The sequence below is a fragment of the Lissotriton helveticus genome, chromosome 7, assembly GCF_964261635.1.
Source record: "Lissotriton helveticus chromosome 7, aLisHel1.1, whole genome shotgun sequence".
Classification (NCBI taxonomy): Eukaryota; Metazoa; Chordata; class Amphibia; order Caudata; family Salamandridae; genus Lissotriton; species Lissotriton helveticus.
In genome coordinates, this window is record NC_136068.1 from 441,153,486 (window position 1) to 441,180,951 (window position 27,466).

Here is a 27,466-nt window from a genome sequence, read left to right on the forward strand (position 1 = left end):
GTCTCCGACAAGAACGTGCAATGTCAGCAGTTTTGTGCATTGGAGTTTCCAAGGTGGCTCTCGCTCTGTGATACTTTTTGTAGCAGGTGGAGCACAGGCGTACTCTAAGCCAATGCCACTCCTGCCCAGAGTTCTCAAGCAGGTCAGGAGCGACTAGGCACAAGTGATTTTTGTGACTCTGGATTGGACCTTGAGAGTTTGGTATCCCAAGCTTCTGGCTATGAGCCTCGATCGTCTGGCCAGCCTGCCACTTCGGGAGGATCTTCTGTTGCAGCAGCAGGGGAACGTCCTCCACCCAAACCTGTCCACTCTCCACCTCCTTGTGAGGAGATTGAGAGGTGACAGTTACCAGATTTTGACCTTCCTCCTGAAGTCTGCAATGCTATTCTGGCAGCCAGGTGTCCCTCCTCGAAGTCGGTCTATGCCTGCCGATGGAACAAATTGTGTAAATATTGTACAGAACAGTCCATTGACCCCTTATCTGCTTCTCTAGCAGATATTCTCCTTTATATCTTTTCCTTGGCCCAGCAGGGCTCTGCTCTGAGCACTCAGAAGGGCTACCTTTCGGCCCTCTCAGCCTTTCTTCAACCCTTTTGTTTCCTCCTCCTCCTTTTCTTATGCCACAATGGTACCTTAATTTGGTCCTTACTTTCTTGAAGTGGGCACCGTTTGAGCCTTTCCACAACTGCTCTCTATGGTTGCTCACTATCAAAACAGTCCTTTTGTTGGCAATTGCCGCTGACTGGCACTGTCATTACAGCCACCTCACCTGACAGTTTTCCGAGACAGAGTGGTACTCATTACTCGAGCATCTTTTTTGCCAACGGTTGTAACTCCCTCCCATTTTGGACAGTCCATTACTCTACCCACTTTCTATGCACCAACACACCCTTCAAAAGAAGAGTAGCATTCTCACTCTCTGGACCCAAAAAGAGCATTATTGTTCTACCTTAATCACGCTAAAGTGTTCCAGGTGTATGGCCAACTCTTTATAGGGTACATGGGAGCAAAGAAGGGGTGTGCTGTCCAAAAGAGGACAATTTTTCAATGGGTTATCCTATGCATATGTTATGCCTTGGAAAAGAAGCAGCCTCCAGAAGGTCTTCGGGCCCTCTCTACCAAGGCAAAAGCAGCTACCACTGCTCTTCAGCTGGGTGTATCTGTTTCTGTATCTGCCAAGCGGCCACGTTGGCGTCTCTGCACACGTTCACCAGATACTATTGCCTGGATTCTCAGGTTTGCAGGGGCCTGTTGGGCCTCTCTGTTTTACAGGACTTCCAAGTTTAAAGCTTTTCCACAGTCCCACCTCCGGGGTAGGTATTGCTTGGATATCTGTTCAAAGGTAAGGAATTTGCGGCTAGATGTGTCTTTCAGATGAACAAGTTACTTACCTCGGGTAATGCCTTATCTGGTAGAGACATGATCTAGCCGCAAATTCCTTATTCACCCACTCATCCTCCCTGCAATGCGGACTAGCCTTTTAGTGTCGGGGGTTCATCCCTTCAGGGCCCTAACAATTTTTTTTCACACCTTAGTCAGTAACTTCTGGCGTGGAAAATCGTGAAAAAAAGTACTGACATCCGCACACCAGAGTGGTGGTTATATTGATGCAGCGGATGTCATGATGATGATGAACACGACGCCGCCGACATCATGCGGAGCTGACCAACATCACCTACCGGCGCGCAGGGGTATTGCATACAAAAATCTTCGAGATTCAGCTTTGCTAGATCATGGCTAGGCTAGATCATGTCTCTACGAGATAAGGCATTACTAAAGGTATGTAACTTTTCTGACAAAACCAATAAACCTCACACAGGTAAAATCTATTGGCGTTGTCAATGTTTGTTAAGGTTTTTACTCAGGGTGATTATATACCTTTATTTTCAAAATGGAGGAAGAGCTGTTATGGGACTCTGAGGGCTTGGTGCCTACACCAACAAATTATTTTCCCTCTTTGCAAGAAACATCTTTCTATAAAACCAAGAAGTCAGCGGAGTCAGTGCTGGTCAGGCCTAGCGCAATGGAGGTGACCACTACTGTGCCTTAACCGCATGCGTGCGGTCGATATTCTTGTCCTGCGCTGGGCTTTACAAAAACCCATTATTCATGACGAGCTGGGCTCGTCATGAGCGTGCGAGGAGGCTACCTCATGATGAGCCCAGCTCGTCATGAGCGTCGAAGGGGTTAAAAAGTCCCATCAATGACGATCCCACACTAGATGCTATCTACAATCTCCTTCAACTCCATAGAGCTGAGAAAGTTGTCTGGAAACATGGATATTCTTCACACCCTGTTGGAGAATTTAGAGGTATGTCAACTCGATCTACAAGAAACGGTCTGTTACTCAGAAGCATGAATCTCAGTTGGAGGGACTTTCCTCTAAATTAGAAGACCTGGAGAATCGATCTCGGAGGAATAACCTTAGAGTTTTAGGTATTCCTAACTGCAGCAAGAGTGATGACCCAAGATGGTATTTTGTTCATCCCTTCAGAGAAGCCTTCACATCATTAACCTGTTGGGACTTTGATTCCGTGGTTCAAACAGCGCACAGCCTTCCATTCCGCAACCTAGGACGGGGGAAATACCTGTTATCCTTGGGCTGCCTAAATTTATGTAGGGAATTTCATTTTGCAGCAGGTGATCTTCCAGGTGGCTTGTCCTCTGTCAGAGCTTGTGGTGCAGTTGTTTTGTCTGATCAGACTTTCGTCACAAGACATTTGTGTGCCGCTGGTGGCTACGTGTGCTTATTCTGGTGCTACAAAAGATCGGAGCAATGGTCACCCTAATGAAATCAGTTTGAGGATCAATTGAAAAGGACATACATATTGTTGCCAAAATGCCTCTAAAGTTAAAGAACTGCTAAATAAATGGCAATCAGTTAAATGACCTGTTTGCTCCCGAGAGGCTTGGAGCAATTTAAGGCTAATGCAGACATCTGCTCTTTATCTGGAGTACCTCCTTCTCTCCAGGTTTGGTAATCTGTGCTGCTCTGTCCTCTTCCTTCTTTATTCTTTCTCTCCCTCTTTCTCTGCTGTACTCTTTGGGTATATCAGTCTGTCTTGATCACTGATTATCTCAGTACACTTCGGGGGGAGTTCTTAGATGTCTAAATGTTCGGTTGGTATCAGCCTATAAGTATTGGTGGGTAATGGCTCATGGTTTAAGCATAGAGGTTGGGGGTGGATTAGATCTTGTGGAAGGACAGATAGGGTAGGTTTAAGGGCTGGGAGGTGGGATCTAGGCTTAAGTGGATCTTTTTTGCTTTTATCTTTCAAGACTGGTTCTGGAATCACATTGGCTGCTAAGTTAAGCATCGGGCCCAAGGGTATGGTGGCAAGTATTTTTAAATGCAGTAATATCAAGAAAGGACTAGCTTAGTTGTGTTGGCGAGACTCAGAGGGTACGTCTGTGGGCAAACCATTTGGTTTGGTCATGAAGCCCTCACCCACCAACCTAGTTGGTGGCATGCTTCATCATCGGGCCCACCACAGTGACACCGAATGTGTCCCGGGTGTGCTGCGACTTCAGATTACTGAGGAGCTGGTATACTTACTGAGTGTGCTGTGATAAGTGGGTGTGAACGTGATGTTAAAAGCTATGCAGGTAGTCCCAGTTCCCGAGGGTATAAGGATAATTTTAATATCTGGGCCCCTGCTAGCAGATAAAAAGGCAAGTGGACGTTGTGGAGTGAATTATGAGCTCCTACGTCCTATGTGGTCTACATGTTTCAGCCAGGCCTTTTGTTTACAACTGGCTTTCCTCAGGACCAATGAGTATGTGTGGGTGATAAAGTAAATAAACTATATTAAGTGGTTGGTGTGTGTTAAAAAGTGTCGCACTCGCTAAGGTGCTATACGTGTTAGAGGGGGATTCCCTCTGCTTTAACTTGCTATTTGCTGTTAAAGCCTCCTGGGTCACCTGGCAGGGAGAGAAGACCGGAATTGCCGATCTGCGTGCTCCTGCGACCTATCGTCCTGCTCCGGTGTCCCAAGTATTTTTAAATGCCTTTTCTCTTTAAATGTCCATCTTAGAAAATGATAGATGCTGATCTAGATGAAATCATATTTTGGACCCACTTAGACTGTGGATGCCGAGGTCTTGGCTGGTCATGATCCATCACTGGTATTATATATGGTATTACATAGTTTTTTCTGATAATAATGCACTATTTATATGTATTTTTATCTGATGCATGTTGCACTTTGTGATTCTTAACATTTTGTCGCTCTTGCTGACTGGTGATAGTAACTCTATAATTGATGGAATTTCTTTTTGACTTTGGTGATGAATTTGTATTTTGTGATGTTTTTCCAATAAAAAACAGATGCCTTGCATCAATGGATATGATGTACATGATACACCTAATTTCAAAAGAACTTACAAGGAGGTCACAATTATAAATTCACTGCCTTTTTAAAGAGCATGCAACTTTATGAATATAGGTTAGACATTAGAACTCACAGTCAGATGGGTTAAACATTGTCTTACTTTGCTTATGCTGACTACTTGAAATAAAAATATAGTTTACAAATGTATTGTATCCCAAAGTTGGGGAAGCTTTTTTTTTTAAAATCCACAACATTTTTTAATGGAGAAACTCCACTTAAGGCCTACATGTAACAGAAAAATTCTTGTACTAACACATATTTTGGTATGAAATGCCTTCAATAAGCAAAGCGATGCAAATTCCTCAAACATAAGTCATTCATGAAGTTGTTAACCTCAGACATCTTTTCCACCTGAATTTCAAATCCGCACAGTGCTGCTGAGGGTATTTTTCAGACAGATCCCACAACTGAACAACATGTTTGGAACACCTCCTAGGAAACCTCTGCCTGGAAATCTTTCATGTTCTTTAGTGTTCTATTTCTCTTTCAGTCATCTCTGCATCCAGATGGAGAAACAGGAGACATTCATACCACGACAGCCGCTAAAGATCGTCGGAGGAATCCCATTCCTTAAGTATTTTGCTGATGGTTGGGCCGAAGTGGAGAGTTTTCAGGCTCGGCCGGATGATCTGCTTATCTGCACCTATCCCAAAGCAGGTGAGTGCCTCCATGGTAATAGGAGTAAAGCCTAGTCAGTAATATGAAAGGCCATTCTTGAGAATGTTTTGAACCCCAGGAATTCTGATAACAACCTCACGCACAGTCTCAGCATTGTTTTTCTAAGTGGCGTAACACTGGTTCTTACCCACTGAGATGTTAGACTTGAGCTATTCAACACTGTAGTAGTCCCAATTAAAACTGGATTACTTACCCTTTATATTGATTTCCATGTTTTCATAATTCTTGGCCATCTTTGGATGTGTTACTCTAGGATACAAAGGGGACGTTGTTTTGATCCCAGCCTGGGAGTGTGTTTGAGTGCAGTTTCCGGTCATCATTGGCTATTCATGCTGGGTTAGTAGATCATGTAATATGCCAGCCTTTATGGTTTTAGGGGTTTTAAAAAATCCACATATTGCTATCCTCATGAGGCACTCCTTAGTTAAAATTGAGAATGTAGTACTGTGCGAAAGCAGAGTGAGTGTTTGGCTAAAAAAAAAACACACGGGGTCGTACTGGGTAGACACAGGATAAGTATTATCATTTATCATTTAATTTAGAGTTTTGTAGAGATCTCACATACTGTCATCTGGCCCTTGAGAATTATTGCTTAATTGTGGATTCATCTCCACATAATGGCTTGTGTAAGTACTTCTGGGGATAGTTTGATGTGCACTGCAGTTGAGAAGGCAGTACCTGGTATTTGTATTGAACCAATATTTTTAGGTGGGAGCACAGGGAGGGTATTTGTTAGTAGATGATGAAGGAAGAGTGTGAGGAAGATAACTGCCCTGAGCAGTTAAAGTCCTCTTGAATAGGATTTGGAATCTTAAAATGGCCTCTATGGGTACCATGCCTCCTTTTCTTCAACTGCCATATGACATTTTCTTTCTGTCTTCCTACTCGTCAGAAACTGAGGTCAGTGACCCTCATCAGTCTCCACATTTATTGAGACTCCCTGGACTTTTCAGGTTTTGAGTGGATGTGTGAAGTTGGTCAACTTGCTCATAGTTATTTGCAATGGGTTCACAGTTCCGTGTTATGGTGTGTTGTCCCTAATTCACTTTTTTGAATAATTTCATGATGTGTAGTTAATTAAATTCATATCTTATTTCTGGGTTCTGGGTAGTACACATGGGCATTGAGAGATCTCCTGCTTACAGTTTGACATTTAAATTTTGGATGTGTGACCATGCTGCTTTATGTTAATCTGTAAGTCTTACTTTTTACTCAGTTAAGCACTAAATTCTGTAGACAACCTGGGACTCTGCTACAATAGGTCTTACATATAGTCTGTTTACATTGAGGCTCTGTCTGTGGCTTGGTTTTGTATCAGCTGAAGCTTGTTCATGAGTTTTTAGGCAGTGAGGCATTATTGCAATAATCCAGCTGACCGACCAGCAACAATTTTGCTAGATCCACCCAGTGGGTGCTTAGAAGATGTAGAATTTTTAGTATGTAATAAAGCGAAGATCCAATTCAAGTGAATTAATATAGCTTTATTCACACCCACTGGAGAGGCATGTGGCAACAATCAAACCAGTCTAGCCGCAGAGCCGACCACACACCTCACATTACAATACCTACACGTAATAGGACAAGGCAGGCACCTTACGCAATGGTTCGCAGCCTCGCTACACCAACATGCGATGATGAAGTTAGACCCCCTGAGACATAAGTGGAAGTATGACTTCAGTAGGCAATTATCGGACAAGGAATGGGGACACGTACTGGCCAGGCCAATTCCGATCCCTAGCAACATGAGATTCAGACAAATACAGTATTACGTACTTTACGCCAGCCAAAATCAATAGATATTTTCATCGTGCCGACTCCACCTGTCCTAGATGTGCTGCTTTCAGGCTTTGAGACACTCCACACTTGCACGGGCCAGAGCAGAAAGCATAGTGATTCTGCACAAAGAAACTATAGGCCTTAGGGAAATACCAATCTCTGCACATTGGGAAGCGATCCTAATAGCATTACAACAGCTCTCGGACCCGTCAAATCAACCTCCACAGACACCTGACCAGGTTGAGTCACGCTGCGCAGGCGAACTGAGCCTCTGAGGCTCCCAATCACATCAGGCCTACACCTGCTACTACTACCTTGGCACTCCAAAGTGTTCGTTGGCGGGAGGCCAGTTACCTAAGTGATAGGCGCAGAGGCTTTAGTCAACAGGCCCGCGCACACCTTCAGACACGTATGGACACTCCAACTCAACTCCCAGTTTCAAATCCTACCCCCAGGGTTGGTGAATTCACAGTTTGTAATGGTCATCTGCATAGCTCCGGCCTTCATATGTTCCTTACCACAGGCCATATCTGTAGGCATCTTATCAATTCCGGACTCTAAATGATGAGACTGTTTAAACACAACTTATTAGAGTTGCCATGCTAAAGTGTCTATTGGATAAACAACTGTGATAATCTCATCGCTATGTCAAATTGTTGTAGGAAATCTGATGCTGTCGATTGCAAACCATGTACTGCTATTTGTTGCTGTTATACATTGATAAAGAGAAAAACAATAAAATATATACAAATAAAAAATCAATGTCATCAAGCACTTCTGCCCAGTAAGATGTGAGTGTAGGGCATTCTTTTAATAAGTGGCCATGATACGAGCCATGTGCCTAGCGCTGTAGTAAATGTCCCCCCATTCCCGATGTGTCAGTGAATGCCCTAATTCTATCTCCCATCATTTCTAACCTGTGGCGTTGGGCAGAGTGGCAGCAAAGCGAAAGAAGCTGTACGGTTCAGTAATGAGATGTGTGTTGGAAGTTTTGGAGAGCAATCGTTTTCAAAAGGGGTAAGAAAGTGTTGCGCTTTAGGGCAAACTGAGAGGTGCATCAGCCAATGCCTGATTTGAATGCAATGTAATCATTTGGATTTGGGTAAGGCATGGTCAGAACAGAAGCTCCCGAATGGTCAATGGATCTGCAACAGATTTGATTCCGGTGTTTAAAGTCTAGGGAGTCCAGACCTGGAGAAAAGTCTGGGTTGCTAACAATTGGTGTCAAGGGGAACAAAGTAAGTCCATCCCGCTCAGCCACTTTGTCCCAGGCGGATTTATGAATGAAATGAATTTTCAATAGAGGTTGTCCTGCCAATGCCTTGTTGAAAAGCCAGTGCTTTTCAGATGTGTTGCATGACCATTCTACAAAAACCCTGAGCTGAGCTGCCTGGTATTAACGTCAGAGATTCAGGATGCCCAGGCCTGCCTACTCTGGAGATCTGTAACTTAACTTACTTTGCATATGGGGTCACCTATGTGACCATAAAAAGTGTTTGAAGTCCTGCTGAAGGGTCTGAATCATTCGGGAGGGGGTTCTACCCGGAGCACCTAGAAAATGAATAAAATCTTATGTAAAATTTTCATTTTCAGGGCCGCAATGCAGCTGACCCATGAGAGGCAATACGGTCTCCAATCTATGTAAATCTGATTTAACTTGGTGGGTCAGGTTTTTATAATTTAGAGCTGCAGTTGTCTGGGCCATAGCAGTGAGTTGGATCCCTAGATAGGGGATGGATGTCATTGCCCATTGTATCGGAAAGTTACTTTGGAGGATTTCTTGTGTGAAGTGATGGGTTAAGAGTTTGGGATTTGTGTACATTCATTTTAAAGCCTGCTGCCTGGCGAAATGTCTATAATTCATTAAAGAAAGTGGGAAACGAAATGAAGGGATATTACAATATTTCTTTAACTTCGTCCACATATAGACTTATGGCATGCTCTTCTCCCCTAAAGGGTTTCCCTTTATTATAGGATTATCCCTGGTTCTCTGGGCCACCGGTTCCAAGTATAATGCAAACAAGAGGGTTGAAAGTGAACATCCTCGTTACAAGCCTCTACAGATTGGGAACGGAGTGGAGGAGCACCCGTTGACCATAACCACTGCAGTCAGATGACTATAGTTGCTGAGGACTCCTTTGCAAAAACGGGCCCAAGGCAGAAGTGCTTAAGAGTGGCCGCCAGATATAGCCAGTGAACTATATCAAGCGATTATTTGATGTCTTTTGCCAACAGCAATCATTCCTGGTTTGAGGGTTGGGCTTTAACAATAAGGTGTGGTACTCTTTTTGTATTATCACTACATTGACGATTGGGTACAAAACCTGCTTGGTCAGGAAAGATTAGGCCAAACAGGGGATCCTAACAGGCTACCAGAATGCTAGTAAAGAGATTAAGATCTATGTTCAAAAGGTATATTGGCCTATAGGATGAACAGTAGTGTCTGTTCTTTACCGGTTTCTAGATCCCAACTGTTAGAAACGTGGTAGCTTGGCAAGGAGCAGGTAGGCTAAACTCTGGAGCAATGTGTAAAGCATCTGCGCAGCCCGCACTCAGACGACACACTAGGCACACTACAGAAGAGACTCCACACCGGGTTGTGTAAAAATAACGTGCATTAGATAAAACACATTGTAGAACCATCACAGGTACATATACATTGTGCCAACCGGCACCGTGTAGTAATTTACAGGGGATTATGTACAGGCAGGGCCAATCGGGCCGATGACAGAACCATCATAAGGGATAAATGTAAGACCATCAGCAACAAATGTGTAACAGCCAGTACCTACTGGCAAGACCATCCACTTACTAACATTACATTAGCATAAGGCAGGAACATAAAGCATCATACCTTGGCGTTAGGCATGAACCTGTGGGCATAACCTCATTCACATCGACCACACTATACATAAACAAGTGAGCATCGAGGCATCATCAGCAAAAACATTAGGCATAGACCACATTAGATTAGATCTAAGCCACCTTAGATCAGGTATGAGCACATTATTCCGGAAACAAACAATGTAAGCATTAGGGGAAAAACATTAGGCATCACCCTTGGGCAAATGAACGCTTTATGCATCCTATCAACACAGGTAACATTGCGCATAAACACATTAGCATGTGGCATCTGGTTTGCATGAAAACATTAGGCATAAGGTACATCAGCAACTGTGCATCCTACTTAACATCAGCAGGGCAAACATGGTAACCCCTAGGACATCATCACCTGACGTTAGACATCCTTATAAGCATAAATGCAACATCCTTATAAGCATAATAAGACATTATGCATAACCACATTCAGATGGGGCACAAACCATGAGTATAAATCGCATTATGCATTAGGCATTATCATGGGCATAAACAACACTGGCAGTGGGCACAACCACATGAGCATGAGGGGATCAGTGGCCGGAAACACATTATGCGTAACCTCAACAGGGTGGATACACTACATACACCATTAGCAGTGCACACAGTAGATTATCGTCCTCCGGGTACCAGTATAAGGCACAACCTGGCACCCCAAATAAACAGGCCCAATGTTGCAGATTAGTCCTTGTCTCTACTGCACCTGGGGAACCCCTCTTCTGGGACTCCAAACACCAGAATGTGCCACACGCTGCAGCGGCCCACTGTCCTTTGGGGCAACAGTGTCAAGTGAAGCAGAACTGCACCTAGGGAACCCTCAAATTATCAATGCTCCAAAGCGTTGCAGCAGCCGCCTCTGGTCCCCTCCTGCAGGCACGGCAATAGGCAGGTGGGGTGGGCTCCCGCCGGGCCCAGGCTCTTCTTGTTGGAAAAACGGGGCTCTCACTGACCTTCAGCAGCCCCGTTCGCCATCAGCCGCACCGCACCTCACTTGGCTTCCCCTGGACCCACTCCTGGCACCCAGGACGTCGATGCGGAGCCTACAAGGCTCCCGACTTCCTCTTTTGTGGGCCGGGACTTCCTCCAGGTGGTCCCTGCCGGCGGTCCCGCCTGCTCCAATCCCAGCGCAGCTTCACTGACATCCCTGGGGAAGCCCTCTCTGTCCTCCGCGCGGCTCTTCTCTCCCTCATCCCCTGGCCTGCGGTGGTGACTCTTGGCGGGAATGAGGTGTAGGCTCCCTCCTAAGTTCAGGGACCAGTCGGCACCAAAGTCGGCCAGACGTGGGGTAGGCACCCGCTAAAGTCTGCAAGGTAGGCTCCCGCAGTATTTTTAAAGGCGCCGCTCTCCCTGTCAGCACGCGGGGTGGGCTCCCACTGTTTTAAAGCAGGCAATGGCGGAGTGGGCATCCGCTCTCGCTGACAGCACAGCTCTGCCAGAACCCCGCTCTCCTCTCCTCTGGGGGGATTGAAATACAGCACTCACCAAGCACTAGGGTCCTCACAGAATAAAGCTGTAGCGCTCACGAGGTGCTAGAAAGCAGGCAGAGCTGGAATAAAGTTATAGCGTTCACACGGTGCTGGGTTTAGGAAAGCAAAAGAGCAGTCAATGCTGGGCAAGATCAGCAGGCAGTAGGGCAGCTCATCAGAACAGGACAGCAGTTCCTTGGAACAGTCAACCCCCATAATGTGGCACTCCTCCTGGCACAGCAGTCTTCACTCCAGCAAAGGTCTCTTGCTGGTCCTGTAGACAGCAGAGAGGTACAGATGGACACAGGGGCCGGCACTCAGGCTCTTGCGGCGTTACCTCCTGGCAGAGTGTCCCCTCCAAATCAAAGCCCAAGCACACCTACATGGAGTCTCAGCTACTCTGTATATACACCCCTCACCCCACCTACCAGAAAGGGCCAGAATCCTCTGGAAGGGTCTCTGGGGAAACCGGTCCCAACTGGTTTTGGGGGAGGTGTAGAGCACCCTGTCTGCCAGACTTCCCTCCTCCCTTCAGGAAATGGAGGTCTGGGAGACGGACACACCCAGGGGGCGGAGCCAGCCTTCCCAGGCCCAGTCACTTCGAGAACTAGGGGAGGAAGTTCCCAATGCTAGCCTGTGGGGGGCAGAGAGCACATGTACTTCACACCAAACTCCAGTGCCAAATTGCCCAGAGTCCATAAACCACCAATACCATAACCGCAAAAAGGCTAGGCAGATGGCAAAAAACAGGGCCAACACCAACTATGGACATTGACTTAGAAGAAGGAATTGAGGATGGACACCCAATTGCAGTAAACAATTAAGTGCGGAGGGGAGATATGGTTGAGCAAAATGTCTCATCAATTATAACCTGACAGAAGCCACTCAAATCCCCAGGTCAGACGACTTTTCCACAATTTTGTATATTACTTCCTTCAATTGAATGGGGTGGTCGAGGTCAGCCGCTTATTCTAATGTTAATGTTTGGGTTTTGGGCAACTTGGGGGTATGTAGCCTGCCCATCTGTGGGCAACTTTTGTTCTGCGTAGAGGTCTTTATGAAAATCTCAGAAAATATCCACAATGTGCAGGTCATCTTTTTATTCCTGACCAGCAGAATCAAACACTGTCTGGACTCCCATTGCATGGTATTGCACCCTTAGCCTATCAGGTAGCAGGTGCCCACATCTATCTCCGTCAATATAGTACATATGGCAGAGACGAATCGCTGCATACTCTGCTCTGTTCAAATCAATACCTATAAATTGAGAGCGGGCCGCTGCAAGCAGACAGCATATCCACGTGGTGCCTATGCTTTTATGGATGTACTCAAGTACTTGGACCTGACAGGATAAATACTCCCATTTATCCTTGCATATCTTATTGTCTGCCACATAGATCACAATCAGCTCACCCCTAAATATAGCTTTCAGATTTTCCCATGATGTAAAGATGGAGATTTCGTGGGTTTCATTGATGGCTAAAAAATCCTCTATTGCCATAGTGATTTGCTTAATGACCTCATATGTTGTACATGGTTTCTCTGAGTCGCCGAGTTTTGGTTAGTGATTGTGATTAGGGAATGGTCAGTGTAATCGTCACTGTGGCATGATCTCATAAAGAGTGAGGTTTTATCTCAGAGACTGATATAGAAGTAATCTTGGGCGAGCCCAAAAAATAATCCAATCTAGCATATGTTTTGTGTGCATGAGAATACAATGTGTGGTCCTGCATTTGTGGGTGTAGGGTTCTCCAGATGTCTGTTAGACGTATAGCTCCCAACCAAAGCTCCCCCTCTTGGGAGCTTAATGCTGGGCCGATCTTTCCAGCTTGTTTTCAAAAAACAAATTCAAATCCCCTCCCACTAAAATCAGTCGATCTGGAGATCAAAGGAAGGGTACTTGTCTTCATTAGGGATATAAAGGGTCCCTGAAGTAAAAGCAAGAGAGCCCACTGTCACTGTACAGGAAAGTATTATACTAATTTCAGCCTGTTTGGGGCCTATATTTCCTCGAAAGGAGTTATAAACCAGGATTGTTATCCAGTAGTGGCTCCTCGGCTAATGTGGAGGAGCGTCGAACCACTGCTTTTTGCAATGTGAAAAAAGGAAATATAAAAAGATCATAACCAAAGTTATTATCATTTTAGTTTTCCCTGTTGCGGTGTCTTTGTGGGGCGGGACTGCTCCCAGGGTAGGGGAATGAGTGGTTTGCACTCCCTATGTGAGCATGAGTGCTTGGCCGGCACTCTTGGGCCTCCCAAAACATTCATGAACACATACTGTGTTCTCCATTCAGGCTGCATTACAGCCTGCGTGGAGAACATGCCCATCTCTCCAGCCCCTTGCTGATCCCCATGTTACTGCGCTCAGCCCAATCACAATGCTGCATTGCAGCATTGTAATTGGCTGTAGGGAGCCTGGGAGACCTCGTGCTTCCTGCTTTCTATCTCTCCAAGAAGCCAAAAAAAGGATGTAGGAGAGGTGGCATCCGGCCGGGAGATAAGTGATGTTTTTTTAACCTTATCCCCGTGCCCCTTCCCCCCACCCCGCCCCACTGCTGCTAACAGGTAGCTGAATAACAAAACAAAAATACCAGTACTGCAAATTTACTCTGGGATGGATGAACTTAATATAGTGAAACAAAACACCATATTGACAAGACTGCTTTTTCTGTCTGAATTAAATCTTTATATTTATACTTTTTTTCAAGAAACCAAACTTTTCATTTTTTATCGCATTGACACATAAAATACAAAAAACAAATCAATTTGTTACATATCACATATATATTACAAAATTGCAAGTGTACAGTCATAATCTCCAATCACACCTTCCACACACACATTCACCCAGACTCACTAGAGCCACTCATACTTATTATTCACACAATATACATTTTTTACAACCGTTATGACAATGATCAATAAATTCAAATCAATAGCAACCTTGGAATAAATTCCACTTTTTTGAACATTTGGTATTTTTTCAGATTTCCTAAGGTCGCAAAAGGCTGGTCTACGCGTTTCGAACACCCTTAGTAGGGGTGCTCTCGTCAGGACCACATATCTGAAAAACATAGGGTAGGTGTTTTAGGGTCAGAGCTAGAAGCACATCCTGGAAATAGCATGGGCGCTAAACACTAGTTCTTACCTCTGCCTTGTGATAAAACGAGGTGAGAGGAGAAATCTGCAAATGATCAGACAGGAGAAAGAGCGGTCTAAGTATGCCACAATCAACACCAGTTAGTTTCTACCAATAGCCATGACCGTCGCTTGCCAATACAACCATACATACTTATATTCTTAGGATCTTGTGTACTGCCTTGAATGAGATGTGTCGAATTAATTAAATTGTGCCTGCATGGGGAGAATTAGAGGAGAGCGTTAGTTATGACTGTTCTCTTATATTCGGGAGGTGAGGGAAAGAGGATCTAACTGAGGACTTACTTGTGTGCGATGCACTGGTGTTTATATTCTTTATCGTCCGATTGAATCTGTGTTCTACAAAAAACGGAGAGTACGAAGAATAATGTTAGGGGCCAGGACGCATTGATTTCAATGCCTAACGAAAGCATAGAAATGCCGTAGTAATTCTTACCGATTAGATCAGTAGTCGCGTTCTCAAATATCCGTCTGGCTCGATTTGATTTTCTCGGCGGATTGCCGGTGTCTTAGATAGTTGACATTGCGCCGACGTCGGATGACGGCGGTTGCTCCTAAGACTTCTGGGAATTGTATTCCGAAGTGGTTGTATGCAACCTGGAGATTCATATAAGTAATCAAACACACAATAAATGCGAAGGATGTGTCACAGTCATGGATCTTGGTCCATTGACAGTTTTTTGGGGGGATATATCAAACTTGGGTTGACAGAGCGGACTCTTGGTGATCAGAGCTCCGCCGATATCAAACTGCGGAGGTTTGCTCTTTAGGTCCGGGCAACTCTCCCTCAAAAGAAACAACCATGCATAAGATCAATGTTGAGCTTACCTCCAGTCCAAGGCCACCACAAATGTGGCACTTGTGTATGCTGCCCCACTACAGAAGAAGGAACACTCTTCAAACACAAACAAACCTTCTGGAAACATGACGTATTTACTAATTGTAAATCGCGCTATGTAATTTACGGAATTCGTTGTCCATGCGATATGGTTTATATTGGGAAAACTGGAAAGCGGCTGATAGGGTTTGGAGGAGTTTCAGATGATGGCGCTCTACCTAGAGTATACGTTACACTTTGTAGGGAGATGAGTTCTAATGCGTGGTGCGTTAAGGGCGAACGGAAAGACCCTAAAACCGTTCCAAGACAATCAACCGATTATCACAAACTGTAAACAGCAAAGCTCTCGCAACCACAAGACAGTATGAAACATAAAGAACAATAGTGACAATAAAGTAGCAGAAAGCAGCAGATCTCTATGTTCGTGTTCTTTTTCAAAAGGATGTTTTATTGGATCCACAATCAGCCGACACGTGTTTCATCGTGTTAAAGTGGAGTCAACACGACTCTTCAGGGCTGGTATAAAGACCCAGGCATCTATAGGTTGATGCGAAAATGAATGTGAGTTGATAGAAGTATCCTGTAAAGATATCGACGGATGTGTCGATATATTAAATACTCAGAGAACCCTGGTTCCGGGTTATAAAGCTGTATTTCACACAGCTGTGTTGGCATATAAAAACAATGTTGCTCGTTTGCTCCAAAATGAGACTAAACACGTGTGGGTGTTTAACCGTACCGGGAGGGGATCCGAATGTTAACGTTTAAAGGCTGGTTCTTAGTTAAGAATCTCCGTAGGTGAACGAACTAAAGATCGGTATCCCTCCTCTGTGTGTTCCCGGTCGCCGTGTTCCAAAGACGGACTTTGGAACACGGCGACCGGGAACACACAGAGGAGGGATACCGATCTTTAGTTCGTTCACCTACGGAGATTCTTAACTAAGAACCAGCCTTAAAACGTTAACATTCGGATCCCCTCCCGGTACGGTTAAACACCCACACGTGTTTAGTCTCATTTTGGAGCAAACGAGCAACATTGTTTTTATATGCCAACACAGCTGTGTGAAATACAGCTTTATAACCCGGAACCAGGGTTCTCTGAGTATTTAATATATCGACACATCCGTCGATATCTTTACAGGATACTTCTATCAACTCACATTCATTTTCGCATCAACCTATAGATGCCTGGGTCTTTATACCAGCCCTGAAGAGTCGTGTTGACTCCACTTTAACACGATGAAACACGTGTCGGCTGATTGTGGATCCAATAAAACATCCTTTTGAAAAAGAACACGAACATAGAGATCTGCTGCTTTCTGCTACTTTATTGTCACTATTGTTCTTTATGTTTCATACTGTCTTGTGGTTGCGAGAGCTTTGCTGTTTACTATATATTGGGAAAACTAATCAAGAAGCAGAATCACCCAACATGAATCACGAATTAAAAACAACGTACAGACAGCACCTTTAGTAAACCATTGGAAGGCAAAAAATCATAGTGAATCAGAGATTAAATGGACAGTCTTATCAAAAATTGAATCAGACCCCAGAGGAGGAGATATGGAAGAGAAACTAGCTAGACGAGAAGCCATGCTCATCATAAAATTCAATACAGCAGTAGATGGCCTCAACGAAATTTCAGAAATATACAAGCTATCATAACCTCCCAGATAGTGTCCAGTAGAAACGTCCGCAGTGCCGATATAATTCACACACACCCTCTAAATAATTGCCAGCAGACCAGGTCCAATTAATGACTCGCAACACTTGCATTCTTTGTTTTCATACCACAAGAGTTAGCTTCAATATGGATCACAGTAATCATAATAATTGGAGCTATACAATAGGGTACTTATGAGAAAAATGTCAAAACTCCCACAAGCCTAAAGAGCAAACCGCCGCAGTTTGATATCGGCGGAGCTCTGATCACCAAGAGTCCGCTCTGTCAACCCAATTTTGATATATCCCCCCAAAAAACTGTCAATGGACCAAGATCCATGACTGTGACACATCCTTCGTATTTATTGTGTGTTTGATTACTTATATGAATCTCCAGGTTGCATACAACCACTTCGGAATACAATTCCCAGAAGTCTTAGGAGCAACTGCCGTCATCGGCGCAATGTCAACTATCTAAGACACCGGAAATCCGCCGAGAAAATCAAATCGAGCCAGACGGATATTTGAGAACGCGACTACTGATCTAATCGGTAAGAATTACTACGGCATTTCCATGCTTTTGTTAGGCATTGAAATCAATGCGTCCTGGCCCCTAACATTATTCTTCGTACTCTCCGTTTTTTGTAGAACACAGATTCAATCGGACGATAAAGAATATAAACACCAGTGCATCGCACACAAGTAAGTCCTCAGTTAGATCCTCTTTCCCTCACCTCCCGAATATAAGAGAACAGTCATAACTGACGCTCTCCTCTAATTCTCCCCATGCAGGCACAATTTAATTAATTCAACACATCTCAATCAAGGCAGTACACAAGATCCTAAGAATGTAAGTATGTATGGTTGTATTGGCAAGCGACGGTCATGGCTATTGGTAGAAACTAACTGGTGTTGATTGTGGCATACTTAGACCGCTCTTTCTCCTGTCTGATCATTTGCAGATTTCTCCTCTCATCTCCTTTTATCACAAGGCAGAGGTAAGAACTAGTGTTTAGCGCCCATGCTATTTCCAGGACGTGCTTCTAGCTCTGACCCTAAAACACCTACCCTATGTTTTTCAGATATGTGGTCCTGACGAGAGCACCCCCTACTAAGGGTGTTCGAAACGCGTAGACCAGCCTTTTGCGACCTTAGGAAATCTGAAAAAATACCAAATGTTCAAAAAAGTGGAATTTATTCCAAGGTTGCTATTGATTTGAATTTATTGATCATTGTCATAACGGTTGTAAAACATTTATATTGTGTAAATAATAAGTATGAGTGGCTCTAGTGAGTCTGGGTGAATGTGTGTGTGGAAGGTGTGATTGGAGATTATGACTGTACACTTGCAATGTTGTAATATATATGTGATATGTAACAAATTGATTTGTTTTTTGTATTTTATGTGTCAATGCGATAAAAAATGAAAAATTTGGTTTCTTGAAAAAAAGTATAAATATAAAGATTTAATTCAGACAGAAAAAGCAGCCTTGTCAATATGGTGTTTTGTTTCACTATATTAAATTCATCCATCCCAGAGTAAATTTGCAGTACTGGTATTTTTGTTTTGTTATTCAGCTGAGTGAGGCTTGACCTTACTGCATTGAGCCCAAACCCTCTTTTTGGTTTCACATTCACTGGCAGAAAGCTTTCTGCGAGGTTGTCTTGCGCCCGGTTTTTGAGGTTATTTAATTGTGATAGAATTTGGATGTGAGTGGTGTGGCTAGTCCACAGTGTATGGTTGATGAGATAGGAAAAACGAGTCAAATATATACATATAATGTCAGAAGACCAAACATTTGCGTACAGCGAGGATCATATAAAAAAATTGCTAGAAGCACCACCTGTCTTTGCATCAGCTTCCCTAAGCATTTCAGCAAAAAATCAAAATGAAACGGACAAACTTTTAAGATTAAAGAAAAAGCAGATCAGGACGGACCTACATGGACACTTTCTTCTTCAACACTTAAGAGCAGGAACTATTCCTGGCGGCTTACAAATTAAAAACGTTCCGGTGGTCTTCACGGAGGACCCAATTTATAAGAAGGGATATAGTTTCATCGAAACTAAGAGCAGCAGAGACCTTATGGTTCTTACAATAGAGACGGCTCAGAGACTTTCCGTTGAACAATTGAAAGAAATAGAAATCCTAGAATCAGAGATCAAATCAAATCAACTGATCACGGATGCAAAAACTCTCCTCGAAAGTTGACAAGGAAATATTAGATTTCAAAGACTTTACAATAAACCAAAAGAGTAATCAGTTCGAAAAAGATAAACGGAACTTCTCATTTGAGAAAGTATACCCATTTCTTCAGCAGGATTTTTATTCAAGACCAGAATCCAGACGCCATCTAGGAGAATTCCAAGGCCGATCATGAAATTTTTTTATCACTTTCTCAGATACTTCGTCCTCCAGTGGCAGTGAAAGTGATATTAACGACAAACGTCGTAACGGCAATCAAAGAGGCAATTTTCAACAACAACAACAACAACAGCCTTTTTTAGGGAGAGGCCAACCGCAAACAAGAGGACGCCCCAGGTACAATCAGCAACCATGGGAAATGTCGACGCGCCGGCAAAATTACAAGAATTGGTAAAATCATCTATACATAATCTTTCCAACAAAATCTTAACAAATGGAGAAATGAGCATTCTGGAAAAGGGGTTAACCTTTGTTCCAGCAAAACATACCAATTTTGTAAAACTAAAGACGGAAGCCATTGAATTTTGCCGCAAGATAAAATTAAAAACATTCTTTGCCAATACATCTATTGACCAACCTATGGAAACAACAGGTCTAAGAAAGAAATCTTCTTTTTGTCCTTCTTCGAACAAAATCCCAAAAGAAGTGATTACTTTCGAAAAAACAATACTTTCAGCAATTAACAACATGGAAAAGAAGAAGAAATGGATAAAACATAACATCTCAAAATCTGAAAAAGTAGCTCTGGAAACTCTAAAAAACGACACAACGGTCGTGATTAAGCAGGCAGACAAGGGGGGTTCAATAGTTATTTGGGACACGGAAAAATATATCACCGAAGTTATGAGACAACTTAATGATCAAAAATGCTACAGGAAAGTCTCAAAAGATCCAACGACAGAACTAAACAACCAGTTGAAGCCAATTTTGGAAAAGGGATTTACAGATGGACTACTAGGAAAAAAGGAATTTGAATTTCTTCAATGCAAATATCCAAGGATTCCCCAATTCTATATCCTTCCAAAAATCCATAAGGATCAATCAGTGCCACCGGGTAGACCGATAGTATCGGCTTGTGATTCTTTACTAGAACCGATCTCTAAATTTGTGGATCATTTCCTTAAACCATTCCTCCCCCAAGTGAAATCTTATTTAAGAGACACCTCAGACTTCATTAACAAGCTCGAATCCATTGATTTTAATGAAGGTTCACATTTTTTGGTCACACTAGATGTGACTTCATTATATACTCAGATACCGCAAACCGAAGGTTTAGAGGTAATTGCATCATTTTTGGAGACCAGAGAAAAACCAGTCAGAATCCCAACAGAATTCATTATAGAGCTGGCTTCATTCGCCCTAAAGAAAAACTATTTTAACTTCAATGGCGAATTTTTCTTTCAAACAGGGGGTGTAGCGATGGGCTGCCCCTTTGCTCCTGAATTGGCCATTCTTTTCATGTCTAAATTTGAGGATAAGTTCATTTACAAAGACAATCCGTTTGCAAAATACATCTCGCACTGGAGTCTTTTTATTGACAACGTGTTCGCCGTCTGGACAGGTGGCGAAGATGAACTATTACAATTTCATGAATGGCTCAATAATCGTACTCATGAAATCAAATTCAGTCTAAACTATTCTCAAACAAAATTGGCCTTTTTGGATGTAGAAGTCTATCCATCGGACAAAAAACTGGTCACTACACTATACAAAAAACCGACCGATCGTAACAAAGCGTTACACTTTGAGAGCAACCACCCTAGGAACCTAAAGGAAAACCTACCATTCGGTCAGTATTTGCGAATAAAAAGGAATTGTCACTTCAGAGATGAATATGAGATTCATGCAAATCATCTAACACAAAATCTGTTAGAACGAGGTTATCCTAAAAAACTACTGAGGCGCTCTATGAAGAGAGCTTGGTGGACACCAAGAGAGGAACTTTGAAAGAAAAAAGAAAAAATGCCATTGGAGAGAATCGTGTGTGTTTCAACTTTTTGTCCAAATTCGAATCTCCTCAAAAAGGTGATAAATCAAAATTGGCACTTGGTCGAAAATTTAGATGTGTCACCAAAAGAAAAACCCTTGTTCGCTTTCAAAAAAGATCAGAATATCACGAACCATTTGGTCCGGGCAACTCTCCCTCAAAAGAAACAACCATGCATAAGATCAATGTTGAGCTTACCTCCAGTCCAAGGCCACCACAAATGTGGCACTTGTGTATGCTGCCCCACTACAGAAGAAGTAACACTCTTCAAACACAAACAAACCTTCTGGAAACATGACGTATTTACTAATTGTAAATCGCGCTATGTAATTTACGGAATTCGTTGTCCATGCGATATGGTTTATATTGGGAAAACTAATCAAGAAGTAAGAAGCAGAATCACCCAACATAAATCACGAATTAAAAACAATGTACAGACAGCACCTTTAGTAAACCATTGGAATTCAAAAAATCATAGTGAATCAGAGATTAAATGGACAGTCTTATCAAAAATTGAATCAGACCCCAGAGGAGGAGATATGGAAGAGAAACTAGCTAGACGAGAAGCCATGCTCATCATAAAATTCAATACAGCAGTAGATGGCCTCAACGAAATTTCAGAAATATACAAGCTATCATAACCTTCCAGATAGTGTCCAGTAGAAACGTCCGCAGTGCCGATATAGTTCACACACACCCTCTAAATAATTGCCAGCAGACCAGGGCCAATTATTGACTCGCAAAACTTGCATTCTTTGTTTTCATACCACAAGAGTTAGCTTCAATATGGATCACAGTAATCATAATAATTGGAGCTATACAATAGGGTACTTATGAGAAAAATGTCGAAACTCCCAAAAGCCTAAAGAGCAAACCGCCGCAGTTTGATATCGGCGGCTCTGATCACCAAGAGTCCGCTCTGTCAACCCAATTTTGATATATCCCCCCAAAAAACTGTCCATGGACCAAGATCCATGACTGTGACACATCCTTCGCATTTATTGTGTGTTTGATTACTTATATGAATCTCCAGATTGCATACAACCACTTCGGAATACAATTCCCAGAAGTCTTAGGAGCAACCGCCGTCATCCGACGTCGGCGCAATGTCAACTATCTAAGACACCGGAAATCCGCCGAGAAAATCAAATCGAGCCAGACGGATATTTGAGAACGCGACTACTGATCTAATCGGTAAGAATTACTACGGCATTTCTATGCTTTCGTTAGGCATTGAAATCAATGCGTCCTTGCCCCTAACATTATTCTTCGTACTCTCCGTTTTTTGTAGAACCCAGATTCAATCGGACGATAAAGAATATAAACACCAGTACATCGCACACAAGTAAGTCCTCAGTTAGATCCTCTTTCCCTCACCTCCCGAATATAAGAGAACAGTCATAACTGACGCTCTCCTATAATTCTCCCCATGCAGGCACAATTTAATTAATTCAACACATCTCATTCAAGGCAGTACACAAGATCCTAAGAATGTAAGTATGTATGGTTGTATTGGCAAGCGACGGTCATGGCTATTGGTAGAAACTAACTGGTGTTGATTGTGGCATACTTAGACCGCTCTTTCTCCTGTCTGATCATTTGCAGATTTCTCCTCTCACCTCGTTTTATCACAAGGCAGAGGTAAGAACTAGTGTTTAGCGCCCATGCTATTTCCAGGACGTGCTTCTAGCTCTGACCCTAAAACACCTACCCTATGTTTTTCAGATATGTGGTCCTGACGAGAGCACCCCCTACTAAGGGTGTTCGAAACGCGTAGACCAGCCTTTTGCGACCTTAGGAAATCTGAAAAAATACCAAATGTTCAAAAAAAGTGGAATTTATTCTAAGGTTGCTATTGATTTGAATTTATTGATCATTGTCATAACGGTTGTAAAAAATGTATATTGTGTAAATAATAAGTATGAGTGGCTCTAGTGAGTCTGGGTGAATGTGTGTGTGGAAGGTGTGATTGGAGATTATGACTGTACACTTGCAATTTTGTAATATATATGTGATATGTAACAAATTGATTTTTTTTATATTTTATGTGTCAATGCGATAAAAAATGAAAAGTTTGGTTTCTTGAAAAAAGTATAAATATAAAGATTTAATTCGGACAGAAAAAGCAGTCTTGTCAATATGGTGTTTTGTTTCACTATATTAAGTTCATCCATCCCAGAGTAAATTTGCAGTACTGGTATTTTTGTTTTGTTATTCAGCTGAGTGAGGCTTGACCTTACTGCATTGAGCCCAAACCCTCTTTTTGGTTTCACACGCTAACAGGTAGCCGCACCTGCTGTTGCTGTCCCTGCCGTTTTAGTGGTGTTGGATGAAAAACATTTTTGGGGAAAGGCTTTGAAGCGAAGCTTGTGAGTATCACTAGTGAGGAGGTGTGTTTCTTTAAGAAGACAAATATGGGCCCCATAGTGCTCCAGGTATGAGAGGAGAGTGTGTATTTTGATGGAATTATTCAGACCCTACACTTTAAGGGTGAAAACCATCAAATCATTTGTCAACATTGTAGGGGGAATAGAATGTTACGGGCCGCGTCTCTATGGAGAGTGTTAGACCAAATTTATAAAGCATATGGATTGTTGTGAAAGTGTCCATACCTAATATAATGCAGTTGGAAAATGAGATTGCAAATCGAAGGTTCCCTAAAAAAAAGGATAAACAACCCAATATGTAAACAAACAAACAACTTTGGAAACATTACAAAGAGCGTCAATGTCCAGGTTAGCGGGGAAAAAAAAGAGGAGGAGGGGCGCAGCCGGTCTCAGGTCGCCTCTTGTCCAGCTTAGTCTCTGGAGAAGAACACCAGTACTGCCTGTCGCTCTTTGGTCATAGTCTTGGCATCTGGGCGGAGTTATGTAGGAGATATCTGTGTTTGTCTTCTGCGACCTCCCTGGTTCACTTGATCATGCCAGTCTATTTGAGATTGCTCCAGGAGGGGTGTCCTAAATGCCCAGTGAATGAAGGTGGTGGAGTTTTCCATAAAATCAAAAGACTATTCTAAACGGATGGCCCCATGAGTACCATATGCCGGCTGATCTGAGGTGTATAGTAATGGGGTAAAAGGCCCTGCATTTCTAGAGGGTAGATGCTGCTCTGTCTTGATAAAGAATCTGATTGTGTCCCTTAACCTGTACCCGATGTTTAGCTTGAGTCACTTGGAGAATAAGTTCCTTCTGTGGGATCTGACGGACACATGTCAAAATATCAGCTGGGGGAGCTGAAACAGGTCTTTTGGGGCACATGCAATGGGTGCAATCTAATTTGATTACAATCTCTAGAGACACTTCTAGGATTTATTAAAAAGCGCAGTCATGAATGATTTAATGTCTGACCTCTCAGCACCTGATGGTATACCCTGATTCTAATATTATTGTGCCATGACCTATTCTCCAAATCTTCGGTATGGGCTTGCAGGTCTAAGTGTTGACCATGGAGGCGAAGGACATCTTGTTTAAGTTGTTCAATTTCTTGTTCTCTCCTTGATTCATGATCCTTTAGTGTCGAAACTCTGTCGCCAAGGCTGTCTGTCATGACGAACATCCCTGAGTTCATTAGAGAGAATCTTTTTAATAGTTTGGAGACTGTCAAACAGAGAAGCAAACAGCGCCTCGATAAAGGAGCGAATGATCAGAGCATCGGGTCCTCCAGAATCCGGTGCAGGGTCTGTACCCAGGGCAGAAGGGGTGCCTTCCAATTGGGATCTGGGGATTTTAAGGACAATGTCCTTCAGTGTGCCTTCCTTTTTCCCCTTTCTAGTAGCCATGATGTCTTTAACCTATGATGTACTTGTAGCCACAAGCGTAATAGAGTCCGCAGTTTTCCTTCCTTGGCGTATCACCAAAATATAAACTGGATCACTGAAAGAGATATTTTGGAGAGTCCTTAGCTATTTAGATGTGGGGTCGGGGGGGGGGGGGAAGATTCCCAGACTCCGTAAGCGCTGGCCAAAAGAGGATTTTTATTAGAATGCAAAGCAGGGGGCAGTGTTCAGGTGCTCGCTTAAACCTCTCCATATGTAGGTCTGTGCTGTATATACCAAGAGCCTCCGGTCCTCAGGGCTGTTCAGCCTCACCCGGTAGTGTCTCAGTGCTCAGGGCCAGTTGCGGGTGTTCTATCGCTTTAGAAAGGCCTAGGTGAAAGCCAAAGTCTCTGTCCCAATAAGGGGGGTTCAGTTTATATAATAGCATAAAAAGCAGGCTCCTCCTTAGCCCACGGCAGTACTGGGACAAATAGCCCCCAACAAGTGGGGCGCTGTATGATCCCCCACACACAGGCTGCAGCAAATAAACGCTCCTCCTTAGCCTACGGCAGTCCTGGGATTTCTAGTCCTCGAGTGGTGCACTTAATGATCCCCTTTGCCTTCCTTAATATTGCAACTATATTATTGAGGCACTTTGTAGTAGTCTGCCTCCTGTGGACCTTCTGGTTGGCATGGTGATGGCCTTGAAGGTTCATGCAAGGAAGATTCTGTTACATTGTGGAGGTTTGAAGCCATAATGTCAGTTAGGGTCCTACCACGGAGTGGAACTGTGAGCTGTTGCAATGGGGTGATTACCCTTATTTCTTCATAAAATAAATGGATTTAAGAAACCTCTCCAGCCCTTTTCGTGGATTTCAACATAAAAGATGTGGCAACACGCATAGTAGTCACCCCACACAAAAACAAATCTACGAGTGCAGCATTCTGGCAAAAACATTAGGTAAAGCACACTAGTTGTGACACTTGGTGAACTCTGAAAAAGTATCTCCTCAGCAGCGGAATTGTGAAGAGAACCTGACGGGATCTTTGGTCTATTTTTTATGCGATAGTCTACGAAAAGGGATAGAGAGATTTCTTAAATCACATTGTTTTATGTAGAAATACTGGTAATCACCCCACCTTCAGGAGCTCACAGTTCCGCTCAATGGCATAACCCCATCTGATATTGTGGCTTCAAACCCCAACAACCTAACAGACTGTTCCTCACATAAACTGTCTAAGCAATCACCATGCCAACCAGTTAGGTCCACAGACTACTACATATCTCTTTTCCTTTTACAGCATTGAAAAAGTTTTCAAACCTTACAGCATCAATACAGCTTTAAACTTAGTGAACATCCTACAGAGGTAAAAAAAAAATAGCAAATGAGATAAAAAATCAAAACCAACTAAGTTATCTCTTATCCTAAAACAGAGAAAGAAATAATAATAAAAACCTGCATGTAATATAAAAGTACTACTAGACTCATAGCAGTAGAAGCTTCATATTTTGTATAGAACTTTTCTGCTCACTCTGTGGAACATGGATCATTTAATTACCCTTGTAATTAATAAAACTTTTAGAGACTACCTCTCTGATAATTTCATGGTTCTTCCTTCCTGGGGGCCGAACGACATCAGAATCCATCTTGGCATTACCTTTACCACTTTAGATAAACTCCACTAATTCTGACCATTTGCGTGCACTGTATTCCCACCAATGTTATCAATCCTTACTGGATCTGAACATTTTGACTCATTTTTTCACAAAATACATTTTCTTTATAGCATCTCCCACTGTAAAATGTTTCACAAGAGTCCCTCTTCTTTTTATCATAAAAGGTCTTTTGCTTGGTTTGAGCATCCTCAACATTGTTACTTACAAACAAGTCCAGGTGTGAAAGCGACAAAAACGACAAGGACAACCCTACCCACAAGGAACCAGGGTGCGTACTTTATACCAAAAAGACAATGGTTCCAGTGGAGCATTGAATGTAGTCACAATAAATGATACAACCAAGCATAATAGCAATGAGAAATAAAGGAGGGAGGTGGGGGATGTCTGGTAATGAAAGCACAACTCTACACATAGATTTCTGTATGCAAAAATTAGTCAAATTGTATTTTCCAATTTTACAATATATACACAAGCATAGTTACACTGTGCACATGTGTCCCAAGTGAATATGTGTGAACCAAAAACATAAACAATCAAAAGGACATCAACAGGAATATTTACAAGGTTTCTACTGGGATATATACAAGGAAAGAAGGCAAATGACCAGATATGATACAGTGGATATTAACACAATGGCTATTTCAATCATAGACACTGGTAAAAATGGTTCATTTCCTATGGGCGTCGACGGCGTTTCGACCCGGGGGTGGATAAGGGGTCTCTTCAGGACAAAGACGGTATGTGGGACATCTATAGGTGAAAATGAAAACACTATAAGTGTGTAGCATGACAGTGAAGGACATACTAATGAAGTGAGTGACGAAATTCACGTACCTATGTGCTCAAAATGAGGGGGAATTAAAAGGTGTGATTCACCGGGTGAATAAATAATTCCTAGCGTACACACAGTGTGCCCCAGTCGGCTACTGAATTGTAAATAACCGACAAGAGAAAAGAAATAGGCAATTAGGCTTGTGTGTTAGGCAGTTTAG

The 27,466-nt window shown here is 42.9% G+C and overlaps 1 protein-coding gene across 8 annotated transcripts in view; it reads left to right on the forward strand.

The window, feature by feature from the left end:
* Window positions 1-27,466, forward strand: part of LOC144768576 (sulfotransferase 1 family member D1-like) — a 434,742-nt gene that overhangs the window by 204,531 nt on the left and 202,745 nt on the right. For all 8 annotated transcript variants that reach the window (XM_078652353.1, XM_078652359.1, XM_078652358.1 and 5 more), the window contains one exon: window positions 4,882-5,048. In XM_078652353.1, the coding sequence (XP_078508479.1) occupies window positions 4,882-5,048 (167 nt within the window). The remainder of the gene's footprint in view (window positions 1-4,881; window positions 5,049-27,466) is intronic.